This window comes from Sceloporus occidentalis, unplaced genomic scaffold, assembly GCF_023333645.1.
Source record: "Sceloporus occidentalis isolate IW3139 unplaced genomic scaffold, rSceOcc1.0.p SCAF_1, whole genome shotgun sequence".
NCBI lineage: Eukaryota > Metazoa > Chordata > Lepidosauria > Squamata > Phrynosomatidae > Sceloporus > Sceloporus occidentalis.
Window position 1 is genome coordinate 164318422 of NW_028316981.1, and position 26800 is coordinate 164345221.

The following is a 26800-nucleotide window of genomic DNA, read 5'->3' on the forward strand; positions in this document are numbered from 1 at the left end:
GCCAAAAGCTCTTAGCTGAGAATTCTAAATGACCCTCCCTCAACTGCCATCCATAGGATGTTGCCAGGGCAATTAAAGTGGAGTCAAAGTGCTATAACAGTAGTGTGAAAAGGCTCAAAATTTGCTTCCTTTCTGCTCTCCAGTCCTACAGTAAGTAAAAGCTGGAGACAAAGATTCTTTCTCACACAGGAATTTATATTGTACAGGTGGAATCTCCATTATCTGGAGTTCCAGAATCCAAAGTTATCCACATAGGAGGCTGAGCTAGTAACACCTTTGCTTGCTGATGGTTCAAAGTACACAAACTTTGTTTCATGCACAAAGTTATTTAAAATATTGAGTATAAAACTACCTCCAGGCTACAAGTATAAGATGTATAAAAACATAAATGAACTTCATGTTTGGACTTGGATCTTATCTCCAAAAATATGTCGTTATGTATATGCATAGAAGGTCTAGTTAAACCAGGGGCCTTACTTTCCCCAGCCAGGTGACTTCTAAATATGAATTGGGATGTGAACACAATACCTACCATGGTGTTGTGGTAAATTTTGAAGTGCCAGTGCTCAATCTGAAAATTCCCAGAGCCATTTCTCCCACTCTCAGGACAGTCCAAATAGACAGGCAAGCAGTTTTAAAATCAACTAACCAGACCTAGCAATTGTCACTTCCACAAGAAAGTAGAACAGAACTTTTGTAAATATAATGGGATGTACAGTGTGCCCTTGCTTTACGTGGGGGATCTGTTCCAGACCCCTCCACATAAGGCAAACAGTGTGTATGCTCGAGCCCCATTGAAAATAATGGGGCTTGTGCATGATGTGCGGCGTGGCGCACACACCAGGAGCCCGCATATGACGCAGGTGCACTGTAGTTACTTGCTAAAGCTAAAGCTTTCCCCTTTACATGCATGTCAAATTGTAATCAACTTGTTCAAGACTAAACCCCAAATAATTTGCATTACAACAGAGACAGCTCACAACAATTAATCATTGGTGGGGGGGAAATCAATTTTCCCTGCTAATTGGTCTCTGGCTAAGATAGGATAGAATAGGGCAGTGATGACAAACCTATGGCATGCGTGCCAGAGGTAGCACTCAGAACCCTCTCTGTGGGCACACATGCTGTCACCCCAGCACAGAGTTTGCCAGAGTTTCTTACTAGAAAGCCAGAGGGACGTGGCACTTTGCAATAAATAAGTGGGGTCTGGGTTGCAGTTTGGGCACTCGGTCTGTAAAAGGTTCATCATCACTGGAATAGGGGGACTTGAGGATGGCAGCCACTGATTGTTTGAAACAATTAGAAACCCTAATTGTTTCTGCTAATCAAAATGTCCTGGCACCTCTGCATAAATGGTTTTATTTTTCTTTTGCTGCACAGCTACTGTGGCTCCTGGAACAGTAATGTATTTGTTTATTTCAGAAAGTTGCACCAGTACACAATTACTATAATCACCAAGAAACAGCTGAGAACTATCAAAGCTACCAATGTAAATCTTCATGTAGCATGAATTCAGTAGCTGGCCTCTACCAAGTTAATTTTGTGCAATCTCAGCTGTCCATTTTATATGAGAACAAAACCAGCCTACCTTGCAGGGTTGTGTAGGGGTCACTTGTGTAAGATACATATCATACGCTGAACACTTGAATATCATGCACAATAACTGCTTTTAAGAGAAAACACCACTAAGCACTAGTCTCTGTACGGGCTATAATGTAATACACATTAAGTCTCCCTTATCCAAAATTCTTTGAATCTGAAGTGTTTTGAATTTTGGATTTATTTGTTTATTTATTTGGGATTTTGGAAAACCTGTATTTGCCTATATGTGCATAATGAGATATGTTCGAGATGGGACACAAGTCTAAACATGAAATTCATTTTATGTTTCATAAACACCTTACACACACAGCCTAGAGGTAATTGTATACATTTTTAAAAATAATTTTGTGCATGTAAGAAAGTTTGTATAACCAACAAGCAAAGGTGTCACCGTCTCAGCAACCCATGAAAAAAGTTTCATTTTTTGGAATATTTTCGACTTTGCAATTCTAGATAAGGAAGAGTAAGTCTGTATATTGGTTAATCCAGCTTGTGGGTATTATGTATTCACAGTATGGAAAATGATTTCTTGGCACAAAATATCTTGAGCATGTTGGCCTACGTTAATTTTGGTCTGGCTCAAGCAATGCATTTGTTTCCCCTTTCTGTCCCCTACAAAATAGAGATGGGAAATCCTTGGCCCTCCAAATATTTTGGTCAATCTTTTACCATTGTGGTACAATTGGCTGAGCTGGCTGCAGCATTTGCAAGTCAGTGTACAAGTACAAAACATCTGGATGTCCAAAGTTTCTCCACTCCGGGTTTAAAGGAAACCCCACTTACCCAGCATTCAGCTGAAGAGGCAAACACACCCACCAATGATTAAGCGGATGCCAAGACTGGTGACAGCTGACACTCACTCGTTTCTCTAAACTTCCTTCCACCGAGGGTTCAAAAAAAAAAAAAAAAAAAAAAGGAAAAGAGTGAAAATTAAACCACAACTTGATGCTGAAAAGAGAAATTGCACAACAAGACACAGCTATGGCAGAAGGCAAGACAGGAGGTGCTGGGCTGTTTGCAAAACGGGTCCAGAAACAATTCAGCCGAGCTCAAGAGAAGGTATTGGTGACAAGACATTTCTTTTAAATTGATCAGTCTTTTTATTCTGGTTGTGGGAAGGACAGGCATACAGTCTGTCCTTTCACTTTTCCAAAAAGAAAAAAGAAAAAGAAAAAAGGTCCCACCAAGATGAAAGGCTGGGCAAAGATAGAAGGGAAGGTGACACATTTTCCTCTCTCGTCTGGTTTGCTCCCATCTTATTCACATGGTCCCCACTCCTGAGCTTAAAAGGTTGGTTTTCTTCCAGCCAACCAACATATATGACATAGTGAGTCCAACTTAGATTTGTAATTATGGCATGCATAAGCAAGGGCAGAGGAAAATGTTTTTTGTTAACATGATTACTATTAAAGAGGGAAACCTTGTACAACTCTTCCAAGGAATCAAACTACTTGATTAAGTTATTCCTTGATTCCCCAGAACTCTGGGAACTGTCATTCTGTGAAGGATGATGGAATTCTGTTATACATTTGCCCAGGACTTTTTTGGTAGGAGGCAAACTAAGTGCTTAAAAGTTTGAAGCATTGCCAAGGGAGATGTCATAGGGAAAGGATGCCTTTTTCAAAAGAAATGAAAAAATTTGGGGGGGGGGGGGCAAACCAGAGAGAGAGGGAGATCCTGCTAACTGAGAAACCTTTTACAGGCAGAAAGCATAAATTATCCTGACAGTTTACAATTGATCACATTATGTGTTCACTTGCTTCTTCTCATCACAGATTTTCAACACTGACAACTTGTAGTGGAATGTGGTAGCCATTAAATGTTTGTTGTTGGAGTGGGACATGATAGTTTGGCCTGCGGTGTTTGATCTGTGATACTTCCTTCACAGATGCAGATCACTACTTTTAACATATTTTGTTGTGTGTTGTATGTGCCTTCAAGTTGTCTGTTGACCTATGGCAACCCCATGAATTCCATAGTGTTTTTTTTTAAGCAAAGAATATTCAGAAGTGGTTTGCCAGTTGCTTCATCTGAGATCTAGCCTACAGCACCTGGTATTTGTTGTCAGTCTCCCATCCAAGTACTAACCAGGGCTGACCCTGCTTAGCTTCCAAGATCAGATGCAATCTGGTGCCTTTAACGTATATTTGATGCTGGTTGTACATATTTACAAAAAGTTAATAACTATTGTGCTTAACAGTTGGCCACACATCCTCTTAACCCCTCAAAAGGAGTGACGAATACTTGGCCCTTCCAATGTTTTGGACTCTAGCTCCCACAATCCTTTTACATTGGCCAGGCTAGGTGGGGTGAATGGGAGCTGTAAACAAAAGGGGTTACTGTCTACAGTTGTAACTACTCTCCACCCTCTCCCAGTGATTCTACTTAGGGGGCTGGACCCAGGAATCTCACAGTTGGTGAGCTGTAGAAAAGAACAACAAATCTTTCCTAAAGGAGAAGGTCAGCTAAGAGGAAGAAATGATAAAAGTGGAAGGTTTGGAACTCAGAACATGTCACTGTGTCAAAAATATCAGTCAAAGGTTTTAATTTTACTACCCATTCAAGTTTTCTTACAGCCACCGGGTGACAGTTAAGGAGACTTTGCATGCAAAGGAAATCTGTCTTCATATGGCCAGCATGTTATTTGAAAGACAACCAAGTACAAAACAGCAGCACTTATTTGGCTCTGTTAAACAAGGAGGTGCTGAATGAAAAGGAGAAGGATAAGTAGCAAGTTTGTGTCTTTCATTACTGTTACATTGCATGTAAATGTAAAATGTAAATGTAAAAACAATGAGCATAACTATACAGAACTTGGAGAAAATGACTTTTTAGAATACCTCAGGGACTTGTAGTCCCTAAAGGTAACTAGACATTATACAAAAAATCTAAGCATGTCTCTCCCAGTTTCATATTATTAAAATTATTAAAAGCCAGCTGCATCAGGAGTGGAGGAATCTGACATACCCTCCCATGTTTCACAGCTAAAAAGGGTGATATGTGTGGCTGAGCAACATCAGAGAGTGGCCACAAAATATAGATAGAGTGCCAGGCCACAAAAGGGCAAGGGTATAAACGAAGAAAAACACACAAAGCTACTGTTTTAAGCAGACAAATACTGGAATTTATGTACTCAATTCAGGTGCTAAAATTTACTCCAGAATTTATATACGAAAGGCTGCAAAAATTGCCGTGGACAAGTGAATGCATTTGCATTTTGAACTCAGTTTGGAGCAATTGAAATAAACCAAGAATGAAGAGTCATCTTATAATTACTGGTGAGGTTCTAGATTAAATCCCTTGTTGAAATAGCCCCACTGGCTGCTGATCCATTTCTAGGCAGAATTCAAAGTGCTAGTACAGTGATGGTGAACCTTTTAGAAACCGAATGTCCACACTTATCAAGTCACTATAGATATAACAACATTTAGGCAGGCATTTTCTGAGACCTGGAAATTATTTCAAGGGTTCCTCCAAGATAAAAAGGTTGAGAAAGGCTGCTAGAGACCCTATCCAGAACCTGGTTAACTTTCTCAGACATCCAGAGGAGCTCTGTATTCATTTGTACTTTTAAGCATTATTTTGATGACCTATCCATACTGTTAGTTGGCTTGTACATTGTAATGGGAATGTTAGAGTAAAAATGTTTATAAATGTATAACTTTGAGTAGTTATTCTGAATTAATACTGGAGTTAGGGCTGCATATATCTCAGGGTTATCCCTACAATTTCAAGGCCTGGGATGCTCTTGATCAGGGGTGTCATTAGAGATTATCACATGGAGTTCAAAACATCATTTTCCCATAATTTTCCCATCATAATCACGCAATTGCATGGAAGATTATCACACGTCGCATTGATCCAGTACCTATCCTGTTAACAATGTGTGATGATTCCATAAGTTTCTATTAATGCTTTGTTCCATTAATAGCCTGTTGATAGCACGAATGGCATGCTACCACTTGACCATAAGTCTCCCAGTTTTCATCTGTGAAATGTTGGAAACTTTGCAAAAGAAGGGACTGTTGTTCCCACTGACTGCTGAAGCTATAAGCCAAGGCAAACTTAAATTCAAAAACTTCTTGACAGATATTTGTGTTTCCTGAAACCATCTTTCATTCTCTCTGCATAGTGTTTTTCTGCCTACAGCTACAGAGTGAGGATGTGGGAAACTGCAGAAAGCTACCATTTATTCTCAGCCACAAAAGAAGGTGACATTTATTTTAGAGCTCGAACAAGTGCTGTATAGGTTTGCCAGGTTGCACAAGTGTGTGGAACAGGCAAGAGAAACTGGAAACCTCATCTCCCTCTGCATGAGAAAACATAATGCTACAAGTCAGGGCTGCAGGCTTTAGTGTCAACTTGGTTGCAGGGCAAAGTGAGGCAAGTGCCTCTGAGGAGCAATAAGAAAAGGCAATAAATTGTTCTTTATCAGTTTTATTTTTTTTTCCTATAAATTATTTACTTCCACAAATATAGATAGAGGTACTCTTAGTATTTTCTGCCTGAGATGGCAAAATAACCTGGTTGGTCTTGTACATTTGCGAGCAGCACTGTTTCCTGTTTAACCTCAGGCAGGTAAATGTTTTGTGTGTGTGTGTCTTGAGTAAATAAGGCCTTTTGCTATATAACCTACATACCTTTCCAATGAAATACAGATATCATTTCCATGATGTATCACGGAAGCAAAATTGATATGCCAAAAAGGAATTACAATTGTGGTACCTTTGGCAGGTGGAAAGCCCTATTTAGTATATGGGAAACACTTGGTCCTGGTCTTTTAAGCTTTAACCGCCCTCAGTATCTTGCAGCTCTACTAGCATGAAATGTACCATCTAGGAATTTAAGATCAACAGGCAAAGGATTATTGGCAGCACATCCGGTTCTATCAAAGCTGCAAGCCTTTTAGGATCTGGCTCCCCATTTGTGGAACAGTCTTTCTTTCCACCTGAGGTGGCTGAGATTTTATTTTTAGTATATTAGTATATCATTTTAGTATTTTTAGTACTTTTGTATATTATAGTGTTGTGCTTTATTGTTTCGTTCTTGATTATATATGTCTGATGTTCCTCCCTTTGATGAAAAGGGCATTATAAATAAACGTTGTTGTTGTTACCCCATAGAAATTGCCCTTAGAAACACTGCCCTTCATCCTGCCCATTTTTGAGTTGAGACAGGGGAACATGAGAAAAAAATGAGGCCTTTTCAATGGTAGTGTTGAGGTTTGGGTACTTCCTGTCAGTGACTATAAAACCACAGAAGGTACAGTTTTTAGCTTCCTCGTGTAACTAATGTGTTTTTCCTGAAAACAATCAAAACCACTCTGAAAACAACAGCAGCACCCAGAAGCACCTTAAAAATGAACAAATTTCTTTGGCTTCTCCCCCTTCCTTTTAGGACTTTGTTGTTATTAACTGATGCCAAGTTGAAGAGACCTCTAAGACACCCTGCTGTTAACAGCCCTGTTCAGTTTCCGCAAACTCAAGGGTGTGGTTTCCATGATTGAGTCTATCTGCTTGTAATATTTTCTTCCTCTTTTCCGACTGTCCTCACATTTACCAAGCATTTTTGTCATTTCTAATGAGTCATGTCAACTCATGATATTTTCAAAGTACAGCACGCCTGCTCCATACGCGGTTGTGCCATACGCGGCTTCCGATTTACGCGGACTTGATCCCAACTATTATTGTAGAGCTGGTCACTGGAATCAAAGTAGTTGGTACTTTAGGGAGAAGTGAACACATACTTCTGGAATTCATGATTATGGGACAGGCCAAAGGAGAGTACAGTCGGTCCTCCTTATCCATGAATTTTTTTATCCATGGATTCAAGCATCCAAGGCTTGAAAATATTCCAAAAAAGTATAAATTCCAAATAGCAAAGCTTGATTTTCCATTTTATATAAGGGACACCATTTTGCTCTGCCATTATATTTAATGGGACTTGAGCATCCTCGGATTTTGTTATCCACGGGGGATCTTGGAACCAAACCACAGCAGATAACAAGTTCCACTGTACAGTTAAACATGAACCATGGATTTCAGGAAAGCTGATTTTATTAATTTCAGGGAAATACTGGGCAGAATCCCATGGCTAGAGATGCTAAAGACAACATACATCCAGCATGGGTGGGATTTCATGAAGAAGGAACTGCCAACCATAAAAAAAAAAAAAAAAAAAAAAATCCATGAAAAAGAAGAATGGGAAGCATCTGAAAAAGCCAATGTGGCTACACAGTAAACTCAAGGAGGAAGAAAAAAGAAAAAAGAGCATGTATGAAGAATGGAGGGAAGAATTAATCACCAAGGAAGAATACAGATGAATACTCCTAACTTGCAGAAATAGTGTAAAGAAAGCCAAAGCGAGCTGAAAATGAGCTGAGACTGGCTAAGCAAGCAAAGACCAACCAAAAATGTTCCCCCCCTCTTCCTGAAGCAAGAGAATGATGAAGAAAATGGTGGTAGGACTCCTGCTCGGCAAGGATAATAAAATGTGAAGTGTTCACAATGAAAAGGAGGACTGTTCAGTACCTATTTTGTTTAAGTCCCCCCCCCAAAAAAAAAAACAACACACACACACTGTGTGCTTCCATGCATCAGAAGAGACCTTGACAAGGAATCCAGGCTGCAAATCAAGATTGACAAGGAGTTAGTCGGCATGAGTTCAGATCTGTAGGGCCAGATGAATTGCATCCAAGGGTACTGAAGGAACTTGCTGACATAATTGCATAACCACTTGCCATTATTTTTGAGAAATCTTGGAGAATGAATGAGATGCCAGAGGACTAGAGACAATCAAACTGGAGGGAAAGTCATGTAGATCTCCAAAAAACAAGAAAACAACAACAGCAACAACAAGTAAGGACAGGAACAAAACCAGGATTTTTTTGGTTTTACTGGTCTGTGTAGAAGACCCCCCACCCCAAAGAAAAGGAAGTCCCAGATTTTGTTCCTGTTCTTTCTGACTTTATTTTGGAGATCTATACCCATTTTCTGTCAACTCCTGGTACAGTAAACTTCTTTACTAGCTCCTCAGTTTGGTTAATTTTAACCAAGTATAAAATAGAAGAACAGGAACAAAACCTGGGACTTTTCAGTCAGTCCCAAGGATAGGCATATATGATTTTTTCTTACTTAGGTCTCAATTATTTTTTTTCTCACACTGAAAGTATTTTAAAATAACCTTTCCACTCCCTTCAGATAAACTCCACTGTTATTATATCCATATTTCAAGTGGTGTGCTGAGAAAATGTGGCTTATACCAGCCCTTCAAAGTAGCCCTATGCTGTGGGAAGTTAATTCTTGTTACTGTGTGCCTTCAAGTTATTTCCAATTTATGGTGACCTGAAGATGAACCTATCATGGGGATTTCTTAGCAAGATTTGTTCAGAGGTTTGCCAATGACTTCTTCTGAAGCTGAGAGAATGTGACTTGTCCAAGATCATCCAGTGGGTTTCTTGGTAGAGATGGGAATCGAACCTTGGTCTCCAGAGTCACAGTCCAACACTCAAAGCACTATGCTATATTGAAATTAGTGTCCTATGTCAAACCCTGTGTTTCCAGATGGGATTAATTTTTGTAGGCGAATTCCGATGCTACAAAGTTGATTGTAGACACCGAAGGAAAAGCTGAAGGAAATCCATTTATGGGGAAACGATGCAAGTTTTTAGTTATGTTACTCTTACTGAGAACACCAGATAGGTTAGCAAGAAAAGACGGAAACCACAAAAGGGGATGTGCTTGAAGGCAGGGCATATAACTAGCAAGGGGTGTTGACATGGCAAAAAGGCAGGTTCCTTCTTTGTTATGGTAGCTGCTTAAAAAAACCCAAACAAACCAACCAGAAGTAATACACAAGATTCCCTCCCCTTTCTCAGATTCAGGTCTGAAAAGCTAGGAATGGCTAGCTAAGTCAACAGATGCCAAGGGATTCCTGTGTGTTGTTCTACACTTCCTTTTCAGTCTGAGGGTTCAGTGATTCTCAAAGTGGGCAGTGCAAAGATCCAGGGGTGCAATAAGCGGAAAGGGGGCATTGGGGGGAGCATTCAGTCAGTACGAGTGTGTGGGAAAGACAAGGGGAACTAGCAGCCTTTTAGGACCATGGAAGGGATGAGGGTTTCATGAAACCTCCTTTCATGGTCCCTTAAAAACATAACATTGCCTCACTGATCAGAGTGTGGTGGTATGTCCTGCTCTTTGTCTGTCTGCCCAAGCTCCTTCCCAGTGCTGCATTTTTCACTGGTGGTGGCAGGGGCAGTTGGATGCAGGACATTGCTTATATGGCTTGATGAAGCACCGTTCGAGGACTGATTGACTGACCGGAGCAAGGAGTTAGAGCACGTGGCAGGGGGCATGGGGGTGTGGGATGTGGAGAAACAGTGGCAAAAAGTAGCTTTCAAATTTGGGATCCTGCTTAAGCTTTGTGACCTTTGCTGAGACCTGGCTGGCAAGTTGGAGAGCTATTCTGCTGCTCCTGTTTTCTTTCATCGGACAGGTTGAGAGAGGATATAGCAGAAAAAGCAATGTTTGTGTGCCTGGGGGGAGGGGGGGACACCTGAAGCTGTGTGGGGAAGACATGTCTCTGGTGAGGGACAGGAATATCTGGGGTCAATTCTTGGAAAGAGTCCTTCACTTTGGAGCAGCTCCTGTAGTTAAAATCTCCCCTTCCCTGTACAGGCCAGTCTACAATTCAGGGCACGTGGCCTATGTAAACCCCCTATACACACCCATGCTGCACCCCTCTTTGCCCCAGTAAAGAAGGATTGAGAGTCCTTCCTTGCCAGGGAGAAGCTTCTCCCTTTGCACCTGGTAGCTTTCATAATATGTGAATGTAAGCTTTTGTGTTGAGCACAAAAATACACAACAATAGTGTTAGGAAGGATCAAATTAGGGGAATTTTAATTAGCTCAAATTTAGACAAGAGGCGTGTCCTAACAACACACGCACAGGATCGTGTCCCTATGTGTATACCAGAGGTCGCCTAGTCCACCCCCAAGAGAAAGAGACTTTAATACCAATGAGGTGTAACTGAACTATAAACATTTATTAAAGTCACAAAGCAAAAGGGAACACACACACACACACACACACATTCAAGGCTATAGCAGGGGAGGGGTGAGTTCGGGGAATAAAGGATGAGAAAAAGAGGCACCGCTGGGGAATATTACCTTAGACGTCTTCTCCAGGAAGTCGGATGCAGCTTGGATAGATGGTGATTCACGGCCTTGGGAGTGGGAAAAGAGTGTGGCCACGGAGGCTTGAGAGCTGAGTTCCAGTGGGCAAAGACTAACTTGCGGCCCGATAGCAGTGAGAGCTGAGCTGAGCTGAGCTGAGCTGAGCTGCTCAGCTCAGCTTAGCTCAGTTTAGCTTAGCTTAGCTCAGTGATTTCAGTGGAGCACAAGGCTCAGGGGAACTCAGGCTCAAACAACTTAATGCTCAAAAGCCCGAAGAAGGGCTGAAAACTCAGGGTATTTATAGGGCCAAACATATCCCAAGGCTATGGGACCTCGCTAGACAAAGGCGCTGATTGCCGGGGCATTGTTAAGCCAAAAGCAAGCAATAGTTACATAATGCATGAGGTCTGGACACCTTTCAGAGAGGCAGCTACCTTGATGGCTGAGCTGTTAAGCTGATCACTGGCTCATTAAGGAGGAAGCCACAGCTATTGTCTTCCTTGGGCTAGCTGATGTGAATCTGATTTGCAACTCCCAAACTTCCTATGGAAGATTTTAATTCCATCTTTTTCTGAGGCTCTGCCTGGGTCAGGTGAGCTTCCTAGGTGGTCTCCTTGCCCTTAGGTAAATGGCAGGTCCTCTGTGGGGTCAGTCAGGGGTCAATAGCACAGACCGCATGTGCCCAAAATTTTATATAAAACCACATTTGGTAACAATAGGAACAGAAATTTAGCTTATGACAGCCTTTATGGTGTCTATAATTATTTAAAACAATCTTTAACACATTATATATAGGTTCACATATAGCTGCACTATATACATACTTAGGTTTATTGTTATTTTTAGTGTTTTTTGAGTTGGGTTCCAGGATTTATCCCTTCTTTGCAGCATTTGTAAGTACAATATGGGGTTGTTTGTGGATTACAGACCACCCCAGTGATTAATGTTTTTGCATTATTTCCTTACAACCTCCCCCCATCATCCTATTGACTGTTGGTCTGCTAGCAAGTATTGGCGCAACTCCATTTGATTTATCAGTGTCAGATGAAAAAGCCCACCTGATACTAAAAAGCATCATCATCATCTTCACACTTTCTGCCTGGAAGTGATGGCCAGCTTTTAAGCTAGCCTCTGCAGTTGTGCCAACAATTTGGTCTGCAGCAATTTGCTGATGATATTTATCTAAAGTCTGTGAAAGTTTCTCATGCCAATTCCTTCTGATCTAACCACTGGTGTAAACAAAGCTATAAAGGCTAGCTGAAAAATGAGCAGACATTGGAAGCGCCCTTAAAATTAATGATCAAGCAGCTTATTTTAGGGCTGTTCCTTACCTCCTGCTGTGTGGAACTTGCCAGCTGGAGCTTGTTTCAGAACCAATGGAAGCCAACAGGACACTTGGCTCATGAATTCCAGCTTCTCTTGTTGTTATTTGAAGCTCAGGAACCCTGGCAAAGAAACGCTGGCAGACTTAGGACTGTACTGGGAAGGAACTGAAGATTAAGCTGTGACATTCTATAAGTGACTGGCAATTTCAGCTGGAGACAATTGTCAAATGTTGCCGCACTGTACCAGACCCAGTTCTCCCCTGATATTACATCAGTTCTGAGATAAGAACAGCAGAAGTCTTGTCAACCTGTAATTTGTTTACAACAGAGGTGAGTGTAACATGGTCCTGCGGCCACACACACACACCTCCCAAGGCTATTCAAGGAATTATTTCCAGTTAAGAGAGGAAGGAACATATTTTAAGAAGGCAGACTCTTTATTTGTTTTCCCAACATTCCTGGATGTGCAATCAGATGATAGGATTGCCATCTCTGGGTCACATGTGGCCCACCTCACCCCACCTGATTAAGATCATCTGGATAGATTTCCCTCATGAAATAGTAGACTTATTCAGGTGATCTAAGCACCCTTACAATGAAGGAAACTGAAACAGTGCACTGCATATGAGCTCTTGCCCTTTGTTACCCACAAATTGGAGGGTGACAGTCTACAGAAGCAACCTACTTTGCTCCTCTACCCTCCCTAGATTGTTAAGAACTTTCCCTTAGAATGGAGTGCATTTTGAATAAAAGTTGAGTCTTCTTTATCCAGAATTCTTGGGACCAGAAGCATTTTGGATTTCAGATTTTTTTTCCAGATTTTTGAATATTTGCATATACATAATGAGGTATCTTGGGGATGGGACCCTAATTTAAATATAAAATGCATTTATGTATATACCAGTGGTTCCCACACTTTGTTTCCCCACGTGTTTTGGACTTTAACTCCCATAAGCACCAGCCAGATTGGCCAACAACCATGAATTGTGGGAGTCGAACCCCAAAATACCTGGAGGACCAATGTTTGGGACTCACTGTTATATACTTTATAGACATAGCCTGAAGGTAATTTTATATACAGTGCACCCACACCATATGTGGGCACACTATATACGGCTTTCAGTTTACGCTGAAGCCGCGCAACAAAAGGGAAAATGATGCCTGTGCTTGCAATGCACACATATGGTCACGGTGCAAGCATGAGCCCCATTATAGCCAATGGGGCTCGAGCATGCACACTTTTTTGCCTTATGTGGGGGGCAGGGGGCCAGAACGGATCCCACACATAAGGTAATGGCCCACTGTACAATATCTTTAATAATTTTGTGCATGAAACAAAGTTGGTGTACATTGAACCATCAGAAATCATGTGTCACTGTCTCAGCCACTCATGTGGACAATTTTGGAATATTTCAGATTTCAGAATTCTAGATAATACAGACTACTGGCATCACTGAGGTGTGTGCATACTGCACTGGGTGACACCCAGAAGATAGGTGACAACTGGTTGGGTCCTCTTCGCCCCTTCAGTGCAGGAGGAGTGCACATGTGCCCTTGTTAGCTGCTCCATTCCTGGGGTTCCTTTGAGGGGAGAAAGCCCGGGGATGGGGGAGCAGAAGGGGCTCACATGCACCCTTCTTGCACCAAGTGACACCATAGTTAGTGATATCACTGATGGAGACTCAACCTGTACTTGATTAAGGCATCTTCAGGGTTCCATCTTGTAGGACAGCCTGAACACATTTGTCAGCCTTTCCTTTCTGCAAACCTCCCTGCCCTACGGACATGAATGACAGCATGGGAGATGGGCAGGCATGCAGGTGTGCCCCCACCTTTCCTCACTGGGAGACTTGACTGAAGGGGGCTTACTGGGTGAAACAGAATGCGGCCTTTGTTTCAATGCACTCGGTCTGATGCCCCTGCAGGCTATTATGTTCAGATTCTGAAACTAAAAGTTTTAATCTATTCACTTTATATTTATGAAGGCATGTTCAAATGCTATTTTGTCTATATTTGTCCATTTTTCTGTCTCCATAGGTTTTGCAGAAATTGGGGAAAACTGTGGAAACAAAAGATGAACAGTTTGAACAAAGTGCATACAACTTCCAGCAGCAGCAGGTTGTTTCTCATAGAATGAGCGGGGGAGGGGGGTATGGAAATTTGGGAATGATGTTTTTTCTAGCAGAAATGGAAGCATTTCTCACCTAAATGTTGACCTAGGATTTTGCAGCCCACTTTAGACAAATTAAGTTGGTTAGACATGAAAGATTGTGGTATACCCACATCTAAGAACTTGTTGAATACTGAATTTGTTATTGTAAAACATATTCTGCCCACTGCATTGCATTTTATTAGATCTCAGAAGTACCTTACCAGCAGGAAGGAAAAAAACATGCTAAAGGAATTATTGAAATGGAGACGTTATCACTTGTTCAAATGACAACAGCTAATAAGTTGAAAGAACATGTGAGCAGAGAACATGAAACTTCAAGAATCGCCTACCTTTTGGCAGAACTAGCATTCATTTGCTTCCCTTTAAAATGCTTTAAGAGATGGTGAGAGAGGGGTGAAGCTCAGTGGGAGGTGAAAGGAGAGACCCCAGTATTTTTAAAAATTAAAATTTCAAAATTTTTATTTTGTTAAGAAATGAAAATTATTTTTAAATTATTTTTTTTAAATTAAAACATCACATTTTAAACAACTCTTCACTATGTATATGTAAATACATTTAGGTTGTGCATATGATATTGTAAATTGAAGCTATCGTTTTAATTTTGCTAGTTGTTTATGTCACAACTGTTAGCATTACACTCAGTGATATATGGGAATTACGGTTTATGAGTAACATTAGTGCAAAAAAGCATTGCTAAGGATACTGTAAGGTGTGAAATGGGAGGAGGTCAATGTGGGCATGACATCATGAGTTACTGTACTGGGTGATGCCAACCCTACTGACGGCACTGGTAAGAGAGACTGCAAGATTGTGCTGGCTAGACTTACTATTGCCATCTCCCCTGCTGCTGACATATCTATGTATCTATTGCTGTATGGTTTTCAAGCTCTTCTATATGATGGAGACTGTGACTGGCCAGGGAACCCTTTTTTAACTATGAGCTGTGCATCTCTATATCTGTATGTATGTAGACAGAACCCCTCCACAGGCCAGCGGAACATGTTGACAGCAAACTGTGGCTTTTGGGATAGGGCTAGCCCACATGAAACTGTCACTTCTTTATACCTGCTCTTCATATATGTGAAAAGGGATGTTTAATCTCTTGGAATATATGGAAGGAAGCAGGCAGAAAGGACACAGTCTCCTGACAAGCATGTTACATAGGGTTTGGGATTTGTTAATAGTTTAGAGCTTGGAAAAGTGATTTTGGGGACTACAACTCCTGGAATCCCCTCCCTTTCTGGAGAATGTGGTCCTAAAAACTAACTTCTTCAAGCCCTGAGTTATTTACTAGTACTTAATTGTTACCCAAATAAAAAGGAAAGGCAGCATTTTGTACAGAGAGTCTCAACAGTGAGGGATCCTGGGTCCTGCGTTTGTGAGTGTAATAGGGGTGCTAGTTTCATCCTGGTATTGTTTGTTTTTCTTTCCAACCTTGCTTAGAACATCCAAGGCATGTTCTCCCCAGATAGATAGATAGATAGATAGATAGATAGATAGATAGATAGATTTTGAGGGGTACCGTGCTAGACCTTCTTATGACATTGATGCACTCAGAAACTGCACACACATCCCCTCACCATCTACATATTTGACTGGTGGGTGAAGGTGTTCTGTGGGCAGGGAGTCCCTGGCCCCATAAGCATCCACTTTCCATGGGGAGAGGGGGTTGGATGCATACAGTTGTTTCACTGGCCAGCTCTGGTGGTGGTGATGGGGAAAGATATAGTTTCTGAACATATGTACCAACCCTAGTTTGCTTGGCTTGGCAACTGCTTCACCCCCTCTTCTCAACATGGGGGTATGAGGTAGGAGTAAGAGAGTCAACTCAGTCCCCTAATGAAATTGCTGGAAACAATTTGCCAAAGTGAAAAGTTGACACATCTGACCCTATTGTTTTTTGCCTTCTTTATTTTTCATTTTTCCAGGTTGAAGGTCACAAGCTCTATAAGGAACTTAAGGTTTTCCTCAATGCTGTCAAAGGTATTTTGGTTAGACTACAATTCTCATGTATTCTTAAAATAATCCCCCTGCCCCCAGAAATGTTTTTTTAAAGATTGTTAGATTTTATGGTGTTTTTTTAAAATTTTATTTAAATAACATTCTCTGAGCAACAGTGGCTGACAATTAAGACATCATGCTTAATGGCATCATTGGACTCATCCCTGTGAAGTAGGTTATTTTGAGAGGTGGTGACTAACTCAGCGTCACCCATACCTTCCAACTTTTCAGAGATGTAAACCGGGAGATGTGTGCAAAACAATATCAGTGTGGTTGAGATGGCAAAAATTATTAATGAGGAAAAATACACAAGCTGGAGAAGGTGCAGCAGTTTGCTTTTGCCTATGACTACTCGAAAGGGAAGATTGCACCTTATCCTTTCCTTTCTCCCCATTGCTGAGTTAACTGAGTGCAAACTACTGTTGCACTTTGAACTCAGTTTTCAGCAACTGGAGTGAGCTGAGGACAAAGAGAGAAAGCAGAAGGAGAGAAAAACTATTTTTAGATGCAGCTGAAAAAGTGGGAAGACAGAAAAATAATCAAGAGTGACCCTGCCAAATCTGGACTGTTGGAAACTATGTTTTGGAGGGTATATGTTACCAAGGAATTCCAACACTGAAAGGGGAATGTGGGTCATGGTTGTCTTAGGTTCAGTCCTACTGTATTCTGATCACACCCCAGGGGAGCTCTTTCATCACAGTTTAGGCACATCTCTCATTTCAGTTAGGGGATGGAGGACTTTGTAATAGCAAAGATGGAAGCTAGGGTATGGAATTATTGCTTCCAATCTTCTTCAGTTAAGAGAAAGCATTCTTGAAGAAAGAATTGGGGATGGAAGGAGAAAAGTCTTCTACATATGGCAACCTCACCAAGAATTAGAAAGGGAGGAAGAGAAAGAACCATGGAAGAATGTGAATTCAAGCCTGAGAATGTGTGTCTTGAGACCAGAAAGCAGCAGCACAGGCAATAAAAAGTGATAATATTACAAGAAATCCAGAGTGGCTGTGTTTGACTTTGCAATCACCTTGTGGCACATAGTCTCATGAACATACCCATTTCTTCACTTTCAGTACCTAGGAGGTAGAAAAATGCATATTCATCCCTTGGTAGAGCCCTGCAATTTCACAGTATAATTATTTATTTCCCAATTTATTTCCATTTTAATAATAACCAAAAAGAAGTATACTATCATCATCAAACTACTTCCAAGAAGGAAGGGTCCAATATCTTGGTTCGAAACATAGGTGGGAACTGTTTTCCTCCAGATGTTTTTGGACTACAGCTCCATTTGTCTCTTATGATGCCTGCACTGGATAGAGCTGATAACAGTTGAAGTCTAATAAGGGAAGGATACAGTTGCTCACCCTGGTTTAAAACAACCACAAAGGCAGGTACTGTTTAAACAAGGACCTTAACTTATGAAGTGGCCATCTTGCCTGAAGACTACAGATTGCATTGAGCTCCAGTCATTGACTCACTGAGGATGTTGATTTGTTGCCATTCATGTTACTACCAGAATATCACTTTTACCATGTTGCCTATTACAGTGATGCACGAAAGCTCAAAGAAAGTGTCTGAAACTCTACAAGAAATTTACAGTGAGGACTGGGAAGGGTATGAAGACTTGAGAGCTATAGTGCAGGTGAGTGTCACATATCTCTGTTATTGCTGTTAACAAGGGCATTTGGGGCATTTATACAGCACCTCATATAGGTCTGAACAATTTTCATAAGAATCTTATAAGGTTGTCGAGTATTGTCAGTTTGCCATCTCCATGTGCAGGTGGGACTGAGATTATAGTGGTAAAATTTGAGTCACAGCCTTCCTCAGCTCCCAGGATTTCATTTCCCTTAAGTCATCCCACTGAACCACTTTGCATTTAAACTGTTGTTCTCTCTTCTTTGGTCATTGCACTTCTGGGAAGCAGAATTACATAAGCATTCCTACAGTAATACTTCTGCAATACTTTATTAGATAAAAGGATTGCTTAACAGAGCTATGCTAATTGAAGTATATAGCCTATTACAGTGTGTCGGGGGGGGGGGGGGGGAATGCAAAGTGAAGGCACTATCCACCAGTAAAAAATTCCACTTCCCCAATGAAAATTTTCTTCAGTTTCCCAATGTCTAATATTACAGTACATTAAAACTTCAGCTGAATATTTAGAAATGCATATTAACTATGCAAAGAAAAGAGGCAGGTGAAGTGTTGCAAACACAGCAAAAAATAAGAGTTCTGGGGGTAAATGATTTTCAGTGTCTTGTTCTCTACAATGCTAGAAACTGGGGGATTGCAGGAAAATTTCATTAGAGGGCAGACTTCTTAGTGGGGGACAATACCCCCCCCCCGCCCCCGTGGCTAACTGCACTCCTGATCTATTATAAGAAGTAAAACTAGCATGCTGGAAGACCCATAAGTCTGATTTTCCAGCATTTTCTCCTCCTTTTAAAAAAACACAAGGACTACAATTTTGATTGGAGTATCAGTAACATGGTGTATGTGTGTGAAATGATGTGCAGCCTTTTATCTTGTACCCCTTTCCCTCTTTCCCCCACACATCCCAACCTGATATTAAATCTGCTGGGGCAAGTATGCAGGCACAATGCTGGTTACTGTTAATCCATCCCCTCTTCTTTATCTCCAGTCAAGAAGGAATGATACACCTTGAAAATGTACTCCTAAAATGCTGAGGCTCTATGGAAGAAGGGGTGACTCCAGGGACAGAAGGGGAGCCAAAGCATTGTGTGTGGCCATGGACTTTTGCATGTGCATGTATCATTGGAGCACTGATTTGGAAAATCTCTGTGTTTTTAATCTGCAGAGCAATGACCTTTTATGGGAAGACTATGAGGAGAAACTGGCTGACCAGGCAGTCAGGACCATGGAGAATTACCTGACTCAGTTCAGTGATATTAAGGTATGCATTTTCAGGCTCCACAGCACAGTGTCCAATATCCAGTGGAATGTGGTGCACTGAGAAGTTCAGTTTTTCATTTGGAATGTTCTCATATAAAGAATTCTCTTCCTTCTTGATCTTAATAGTTTTAACCTTTAAAAATATTCACAAATTAATCTCTTTGCTGTAGCCTTCCTCATATGTGTGTCTTTCTGGATCTTCCCTGTTTTTTTACAGTGCATGTGCAGGAATGGGACAAAGGGACACTTGTTTCTCCCTCTCCCCCCAAGAATCCTCAGTGTGCTTATATTAATACGCATAGGGAGACATCCTTGACTTTCAGATGGTTCTGTTTGATGTATTCCATCTAATTTCACCTTTGGTGTGCACTACTTCTTCATAGGAAAGAATAGCTAAGAGGGGACGGAAACTTGTGGATTATGATAGCAGTAGGCATCACTTGGAAGCCCTCCAGAATGCCAAGAAGAAGGATGAAGCTAAAATTGCAAAGGTATGAAAGCTACCTAGATCAAGAATCAGTTTTCAGAAAACCAGAGATGTTATTCCTATCACTAATCTGATCACCCTTATATTCCAACTTCTCATGTCACCTTGACCTACAGTCAAGTGATCTGCCCATCTTAGGAACTAAATGGAAGGGAGTTGGATAGCCCTTGAGGTCTCTTCCAGCTCTATAATTCTATGATTTTATGGCTCAAAGCAGATGGGCAGCAAGGAGTGGCCTCGGTCTACGATCAGGCTGTGCACATGGCCCGCTCTCAAAGTAGGCCACTGTTGGGATTCTAGAGCTGGAAGCCAACAGGAGTGGATTAAATTCACTCTTTTGTGGCAGCTTCCGGCACTTTGGGGCTGTGCACCATCTGAATACTATTCCCCTGAAGCAACCAGAAGCTGCTTCTTTTGGCTTGTCTGTTTTGGGCCTAAATTTCTAATCCTGATTGAGAATTACCTAAAATCTTGTGGGGAGATTGTGATAAATTTATTGAAATTTAGAGTTGCTCAATATGTGAAGAGGCAATAAGTGATTATATATTCAAGGTACATGAGAAGCAGAGGCCCCCAACCCTTTTTGCTTCCTATATAACATCACATATAGGTTCATGGTGGAACATGTATGTGCTGTGTTTCCCATGCCTACCAGCTTAGTTTTGTGTAGACAGTTATGGAAAGAAGGCAGTCTTTCCTCAATTGGGGAAAAGTGTAAATTGGCACAAATTACAATCTGGCCCTGCCCACGGTTGGAATGTAGTTCCTGAAACATCTCCAAACTTGTCCTCACTCCTGCTATATCCCTATCATACTACCTTCTTCGATTCCAGCTTCCAATCCTACTTCATCTTTCTTCCCTATATCAACGTTGTTAAAAGATAAAACATATTCATCTATTCTATTTAGTCATTTAACACCATTCTCATGCTGAAGCCGAAGTCCTTCCAAACTGTCTGCAGTACAGCTGTGAAAGTTTGCTTATTCCCTTGCTTAACTCTAAGGCAGTCTTAATGGATTAGAAAACACGGAGATCTGTGGTAACTCTAGAAATTCAGGGATGGCCAAGTGTGATGCGGGCAAGGGGGCATTTTTCATCGCTGTACCCCTTAGCATGACCAGAAGTGGTGTCATGCCTCTTCTGGGTTCATTTTTGGTAGATTTTTGAAGATTTTTTTTTAAAGTTTGTGTGGTGTTATAGACTTGGGAAATGGAGCAAGTAGTTTTGACTCCCTTTGGGCATGGGGTGATCACTTTGAGTTTCATCTGGGAACTTTGGGGGCTTCAGGGACTGCATTTAGGAGACTAGTGAGCCTCATGCAGTCTGTAGATTGCACTTTCCCCAACCCTGTTCTAGTGTTATTTGACCAGGTTATGAATGTCAGACAGCACCACCTTTCAGAGATGATAGTGCTGAACTTGGTCGGAAGTGGGCACAGTGCAGATCAGACTGCAGTTTGAAAAAGACACATTGGGCCTTACAGGGACCACAACCTTAAAGGGACCACAGGGGAAATTTTGCCAAGTACCTCTTCCAGTCTGTTTTAGATCCAGAGAGACTTTTTTTCTTTTTCAAAATTAGAAGCAAATTATAGACATCTTCAGGTTTAAACACTAAACAAACAGAGGCCCTCATGGGAGGATGTGTCAAAAGGCTGGAAAAGAGACTGCTAGGGCTTTTTCAATCAATTTGTTTTAATTTGGTAGAGGGGACTGTGGGAGGTCATCCTATGCCCTTCAACTATTCTGATATCGCAGAGGCAACCTCTACTTCATTTCACTTTTTCAGCTGCTTTTAAAATGTCCCCATTTCTGTCTCCTCCACATGCTTTTCTTCTTTGTCTTCATCTTTACTTCAGGTGTTACAAAGCAGGAGGGAGAAGAGAGAATGGGTAAAATATTGCTATTTCCAGTGGTCTCAGGCAAAAGCAAGCTGCTGCAACCTCTCCTAGCTTGTCTGTTCTGTCCTCATTAGTAACTTTTGGCATCTGAACCATATTTTGATGTTGCATGGACACATGTGTCCTGGGTTTTCTCTGTGGAACAAAGACATTAGATTGCATGATCTTGCCCATCATTGAACAAATAATCTGACCTATAAGGAATCAGTTTCTAAACATCAATTTAGAAATAGCCATCTGTAACTGAACTAGGTTGTGAATTCTAACATTTTCCTCTGAGACAAGTGGACATGGTTGGAGAGAGTATCCCAAATCCAGAGGGAGCATGACAAAATAACTCCCTTTCCCCATTCTTTTCCCCAATTTCTACCTGTTGTGTAAGTCCCAAGGGGGGAAAGGAAGGAGGGAGACGACAATAAATTAGCAAAGAAGCAACAACATGCAGTTCGGAAAAGCAAATGGAGAAAGGTAGCCAGTGGCTCCTGCTGTCTCTGTGTAGCCTGTGAAAGGTAACAAAATGTAAGCCAAGCTATGCAAAATGTCTACATGGCTCCCAGAAAAGTGGAGGAGAATCTGTTCTAGAGCTTTCTCCATCCATTGTTCATCTGTGTGTCTTCCTTAAAGGCTAATTTCCCCTATCATTTTCCCTTCCTATGCTGGAAAGGGAAGAAAGCACGAACAATTATCTCCTTGAATAAAGGTAAGCATAGATGAATGACAGATGGATGGTTACTTTTTTATTATAACTCCCAGAATCCTTCAGCCAGGGGATTGTAGGATTGTAGTCCAAAAATTCACTTACCCAAGCTCTGGGAGAAAGGAAGCCAGAGGCTTTACTCTTCCATCCACTTTTCTCTTCCTGTGTCTCAAAGGAACCTTCCAAATTCTCTACCGTCAAACCTGAGCTTACTTCTATTAACCTGAATATCTCCACATATGAAGAGTATACAGTGTGTCAACAATCTGAGTTCAGCACGACTGTCCCAGGAAAATGCCTGCTTAAACCCCCAATTTCCCCTGTGTGATAAGGTCCAGAGTCTTTTTACCTTGGCTGAATTGTTCATGCTTTTATTCCACCATGTGCCTCTAAACAGCTCTTGGGTCTTACTGCAGGCTGAAGAGGAGTTCTACAAAGCTCAAGCTGTATTTGAGGAGCTTAACAAAGAGCTACGAGAGGAGCTGCCGGTCATTTACAACAGGTAACCTGGCTCCAGGTCAAGCTGCTAATGCAAAACATCGCAAGGCAGACTGTAGATTCTAAGAAGCAAGGCTGTGACCAGAAATCAAATATTTCCATAAAATAGCAGAGAGATTTGGGGGGCTGGACACTTGCAAGTGATGAGCCAAGCCTAAGCTAAGGCAGAAAGGTTTTTAAAAAGAAGCATACTAAACTACAGATTAAAAATTATTTCAAAACCAAGAGCAGACCTCATATCAAGATAGACAGTGGAGACTTTGAGAAGTCAAGGCACAACCTTGCACCACAGGAAACAACAGAAGAAGGCAGTCATTTAATGTGTATGGAGTGGCTTTCTATCATTGCTAGGTCATTAAAGTGAGCACTCTCACATCAAGGGTTCAGGTTCGTCTGCCAGGTCAAAGGGTATGGCTTATGAGGTTGTCAGAGCCTCAGCACTTTCCTTTTCCCAAATTCATAATTGGGGGCTGATATTCATGGCTGGGACCAGGAGTTCACCGACGGCATTAATCACCTAATCCAAGAACCTGTGCAGAGGGGCATGGAAACCTGGACCTGGGAATGGGGCAGTTGTTACCTTTTTTTTCCTAGGTCATTTTCATTCAATGTTTAAACCAAATATTTTCCAATTTTTAATTTATCCATGTGTAAATCCTCTGCAGAATATACACATACTGCAGATGGCAAATTGAAGCTAGAATGAAATGTTTCACTCAATCACTGTGCAGCTGTGTGTGCTTTTGTGTCTGTGCCTTCAAATCACCTGCTGATTTATTGTGACCCTGTGAAATTTCATAGGGTTTTCATTTGGCAAAGAATATTTAGAGGTGGTTTGCCATGGCTTTACAGCACCTGATATTCCTTAGTGGTCCTCCATCCAAGTACTAATCAGGCCTGGCCCTACTTATCTGCCAACACTGGCCTACCCCCATGAAAGAGTTTTTTGACATCACCGTTTACAGCAAGACCTTTATGCACATTCAACTTCCAGTCACCTGTGTGACACACATGCATGTGCAGAGCCATTGTGTTTAAACAGATGTAGATTTGTCTGCACACTATAGCTCTATTCAGAAAGTATTACTCATGTATAGACCATGACATGAGCAGAAAGCTGAAGCAGGCTGCCTAGCTTTCTGGCATCAATACAAACATCTTGAGGGACAGAGCCCTTGTGTGTATAGCTGGTGATGCAAAGGAGTCCATCTGTCCTGCAGCCCTGAATGCATAGAAAGCAAACTGTGTGAAAGCTTTCACTGATAGAATTGGATGAGTAACAGCTATCTCCCCAAAGGTAGCAAAGGGTAGGGCTAACTTATGCATCCCTCATCATGCATTAGTTTACATTTAAAGCTTTAAAAGTTACTTTTGTAGTCCCAAAAAATAACTTGTCCAGTGTCCTGTATGTCAATACAGGTTGAGTTTTTCTTATCTAGAATGCCAAAATCCAAAATATTCCAAAATTGTCCACATGGATGTCTGCGATAGTGACGCCTTTGCTTTCTGATGGTTCAAGATATACACACTTTGCTTCATGCACAAAATTATTTAAAATATTATGTATGAAATTAACTACAGGCTATGTGTATAAGGTATATATGGAACATAAATGAATTTCAAGTTTAGACTTGGATCTCATCTCCAAGATATTTGATTATGTATATGCAAATATTCCAAAATCCAAAAAAACATCTGAAATCCTAAATACTTCTGGTCCCAAGCATTTCAGACAAGTGAGAGTCAACCTGTAATAACCACTGCAAAAGGCAAGAAAGTAATATAATTACCTGCAGTTAGGGTCCAGAAAATAATGCAGACTAACTATGGCAGTTACTTTGCTGAAATGGGGTGCTAAGTTATGGTCAGGTGACTTCCAACAAGCTTTTGATTAATCTCTTTAGAAAAACAACATCTAAGGATCCTTCTGGAGCTTAAATACCCTATAGACAACAGATCCTGTCTGATTTTGGAAGCTAAGCAAGGTCAGTGCTGGTTAGTACTTGGATGGGAGATCACTACCGAATATCAGGTGTAATAAGCTCTATTTCAGAGGAAGGAACCACATCTCGATCTTTTTGCCTTAGAAAACCCTATGAAATTAATGGGGTTGCCATAAGTTGACAGGTGACTTGAAGGCTCATTATACACACATAAGGATCCTTCCAGCTCCAGCTCTTTTTTTCTTTTTTTAATAATATTTATTAAAGCTTAAACATATATAAAATACACAGTACATAATAAATTCCTTTCATCTTATCATAATCATACATATGATATACATAATACATATCATACATAAATCATTTATACATCTAATTGCTAAAGCCTACATAAATAAAAAATAAAACAACATACACATTACATAATAAATAAAATAAAATACACATTACATTATTTCTTTCATCTTATCATAATCATATATACAATACACACAATACATAAATCATCCATACATCTAATTCCTAAAGCCTACATAAAAAAAACCCAAAACTAAAACAACATTCTAGTATTACTAACCTACGTCTTATTGTAGTTTCGTCTTAACCCCGTCCTATTTCTTCCTTCTCTTATGCCCTTTATACATCTCTCCTTACTCTTCTCTTTATATTTAGGTTTGCCCCTCTTCAATATCACATCCATATCTCTTTCTTCATCACCTTCAACTTCAGTCAACCTTTTCCTTCTCCATCTTTACCTCACTTTCACTCTTTTCCAGTTCCTTCTTTCTCCTCTTACTTTTCTTCTTTTTCTTCATACTTTTATATTCCATCCATCGACTCTCTTCTCCCTCATCCCCCCTCTCTCTAACCTTTGACACTTATTCACACCTTCTTCACTTACTTTACCTTCTTATATTCTTTCTCACCTAGAATTCTTCCCTTGTCTCCTCTATTAACTAATCCATTTCTATAGCCTCATATATTTTGTATAACTACTCATCTTCCTCTGGCACTTCTTTACTTTTCCATTTTTGGGCAAAGGCCATTCTCACTGTTTTAATTAAATAAAATAATATTTTCCCATATTTGTTTTCTAATTCATCTTCAAAAATACCTAATAAGTAGAATTCTGGAGACATTTGAAGATTTAGCCCTAGTATAGTATTAATTGCCATATTAATTGTTGTCCAAATTTTTTGGCTAATTTACAGGTCCACCAGCAATGGTAAAATTACCACTGATTCTCTCCACATTTCCAAAATCTACCCTCCATTCTTTTATATATCTTAGCAATTTTCTCTGAGGCCATATACCATTGATAAAACATTTTGTAGACATTTTCTCTTGGCTTCTGCGATTTTATTCCTTTTTTCCATATTTTTCCCACTGGTTTAGCTAAATCGAATGTCCAATATTTCTAGCCCAAATAATCATTTGATCTTTCATAACCTCTTCCTCCAGTTCAAAATTCAATAATATTTTATATATTTTAGAATTTTTTTTACCCACATTAGCGCACATCATTTTCTCTAACTTGTTTTTCTCCTTTAATATACCATGTGTTTTTTCATCTATTTTATATCTTTCATATATTTGTCTAGACATATACCATTGTAGTATTATCCCTTCCTTTTCCAACTCTAATTGTGATTTCATTTTATAGCTTCTCTCACTTTTCTTCAAAATATCTTCATATGTTATCCATTTCTTTGTTGTTTTTTTTATGAAATGCTTCTAAAGGAGAGACCAAAGAGGTGTCTAGGGAGATATCCTATACTTATACTTTGTCCATACTTTTAGCAACCATCTCCTTACACAGTGGTTGTTGAAATCTCTAATAATTTGGTCTTTGTCATATTCCAAATATCCATGCCAGTCATAGCGCTACCTATTCCCCTCTAATTCCTATAATCTCACATCGTCCAGTTCAACCCATTTTTTTCCACCAAGTTTACCAGTGGAGTTGTACATTTGAAACTCCCAAACCCCCTCTCTCCTGGGAATCCTGAAATGTCTTAATGTTCACACTAGGGTTTTTTCCACTCCAGAGGAATTTAGAAACGTCCCTATGCCATTCTTTGAAGG

At 40.5% G+C, this 26800-nt stretch overlaps 1 protein-coding gene across 1 annotated transcript in view; it reads left to right on the forward strand.

Annotated features, from left to right (window-relative positions):
* The first annotated feature begins 2447 nt into the window (after window positions 1-2447).
* Window positions 2448-26800, forward strand: part of LOC149322633 (amphiphysin-like) — a 38584-nt gene continuing 14231 nt past the window's right edge. Inside the window, exons 1-7 of the mRNA XM_089480554.1 lie at window positions 2448-2661; window positions 14137-14217; window positions 16201-16255; window positions 17821-17915; window positions 19095-19190; window positions 19573-19680; window positions 22691-22776. Coding sequence (XP_089336680.1) covers window positions 2548-2661; window positions 14137-14217; window positions 16201-16255; window positions 17821-17915; window positions 19095-19190; window positions 19573-19680; window positions 22691-22776 — 635 coding nt within the window. The 5' untranslated portion in view covers window positions 2448-2547. The remainder of the gene's footprint in view (window positions 2662-14136; window positions 14218-16200; window positions 16256-17820; window positions 17916-19094; window positions 19191-19572; window positions 19681-22690; window positions 22777-26800) is intronic.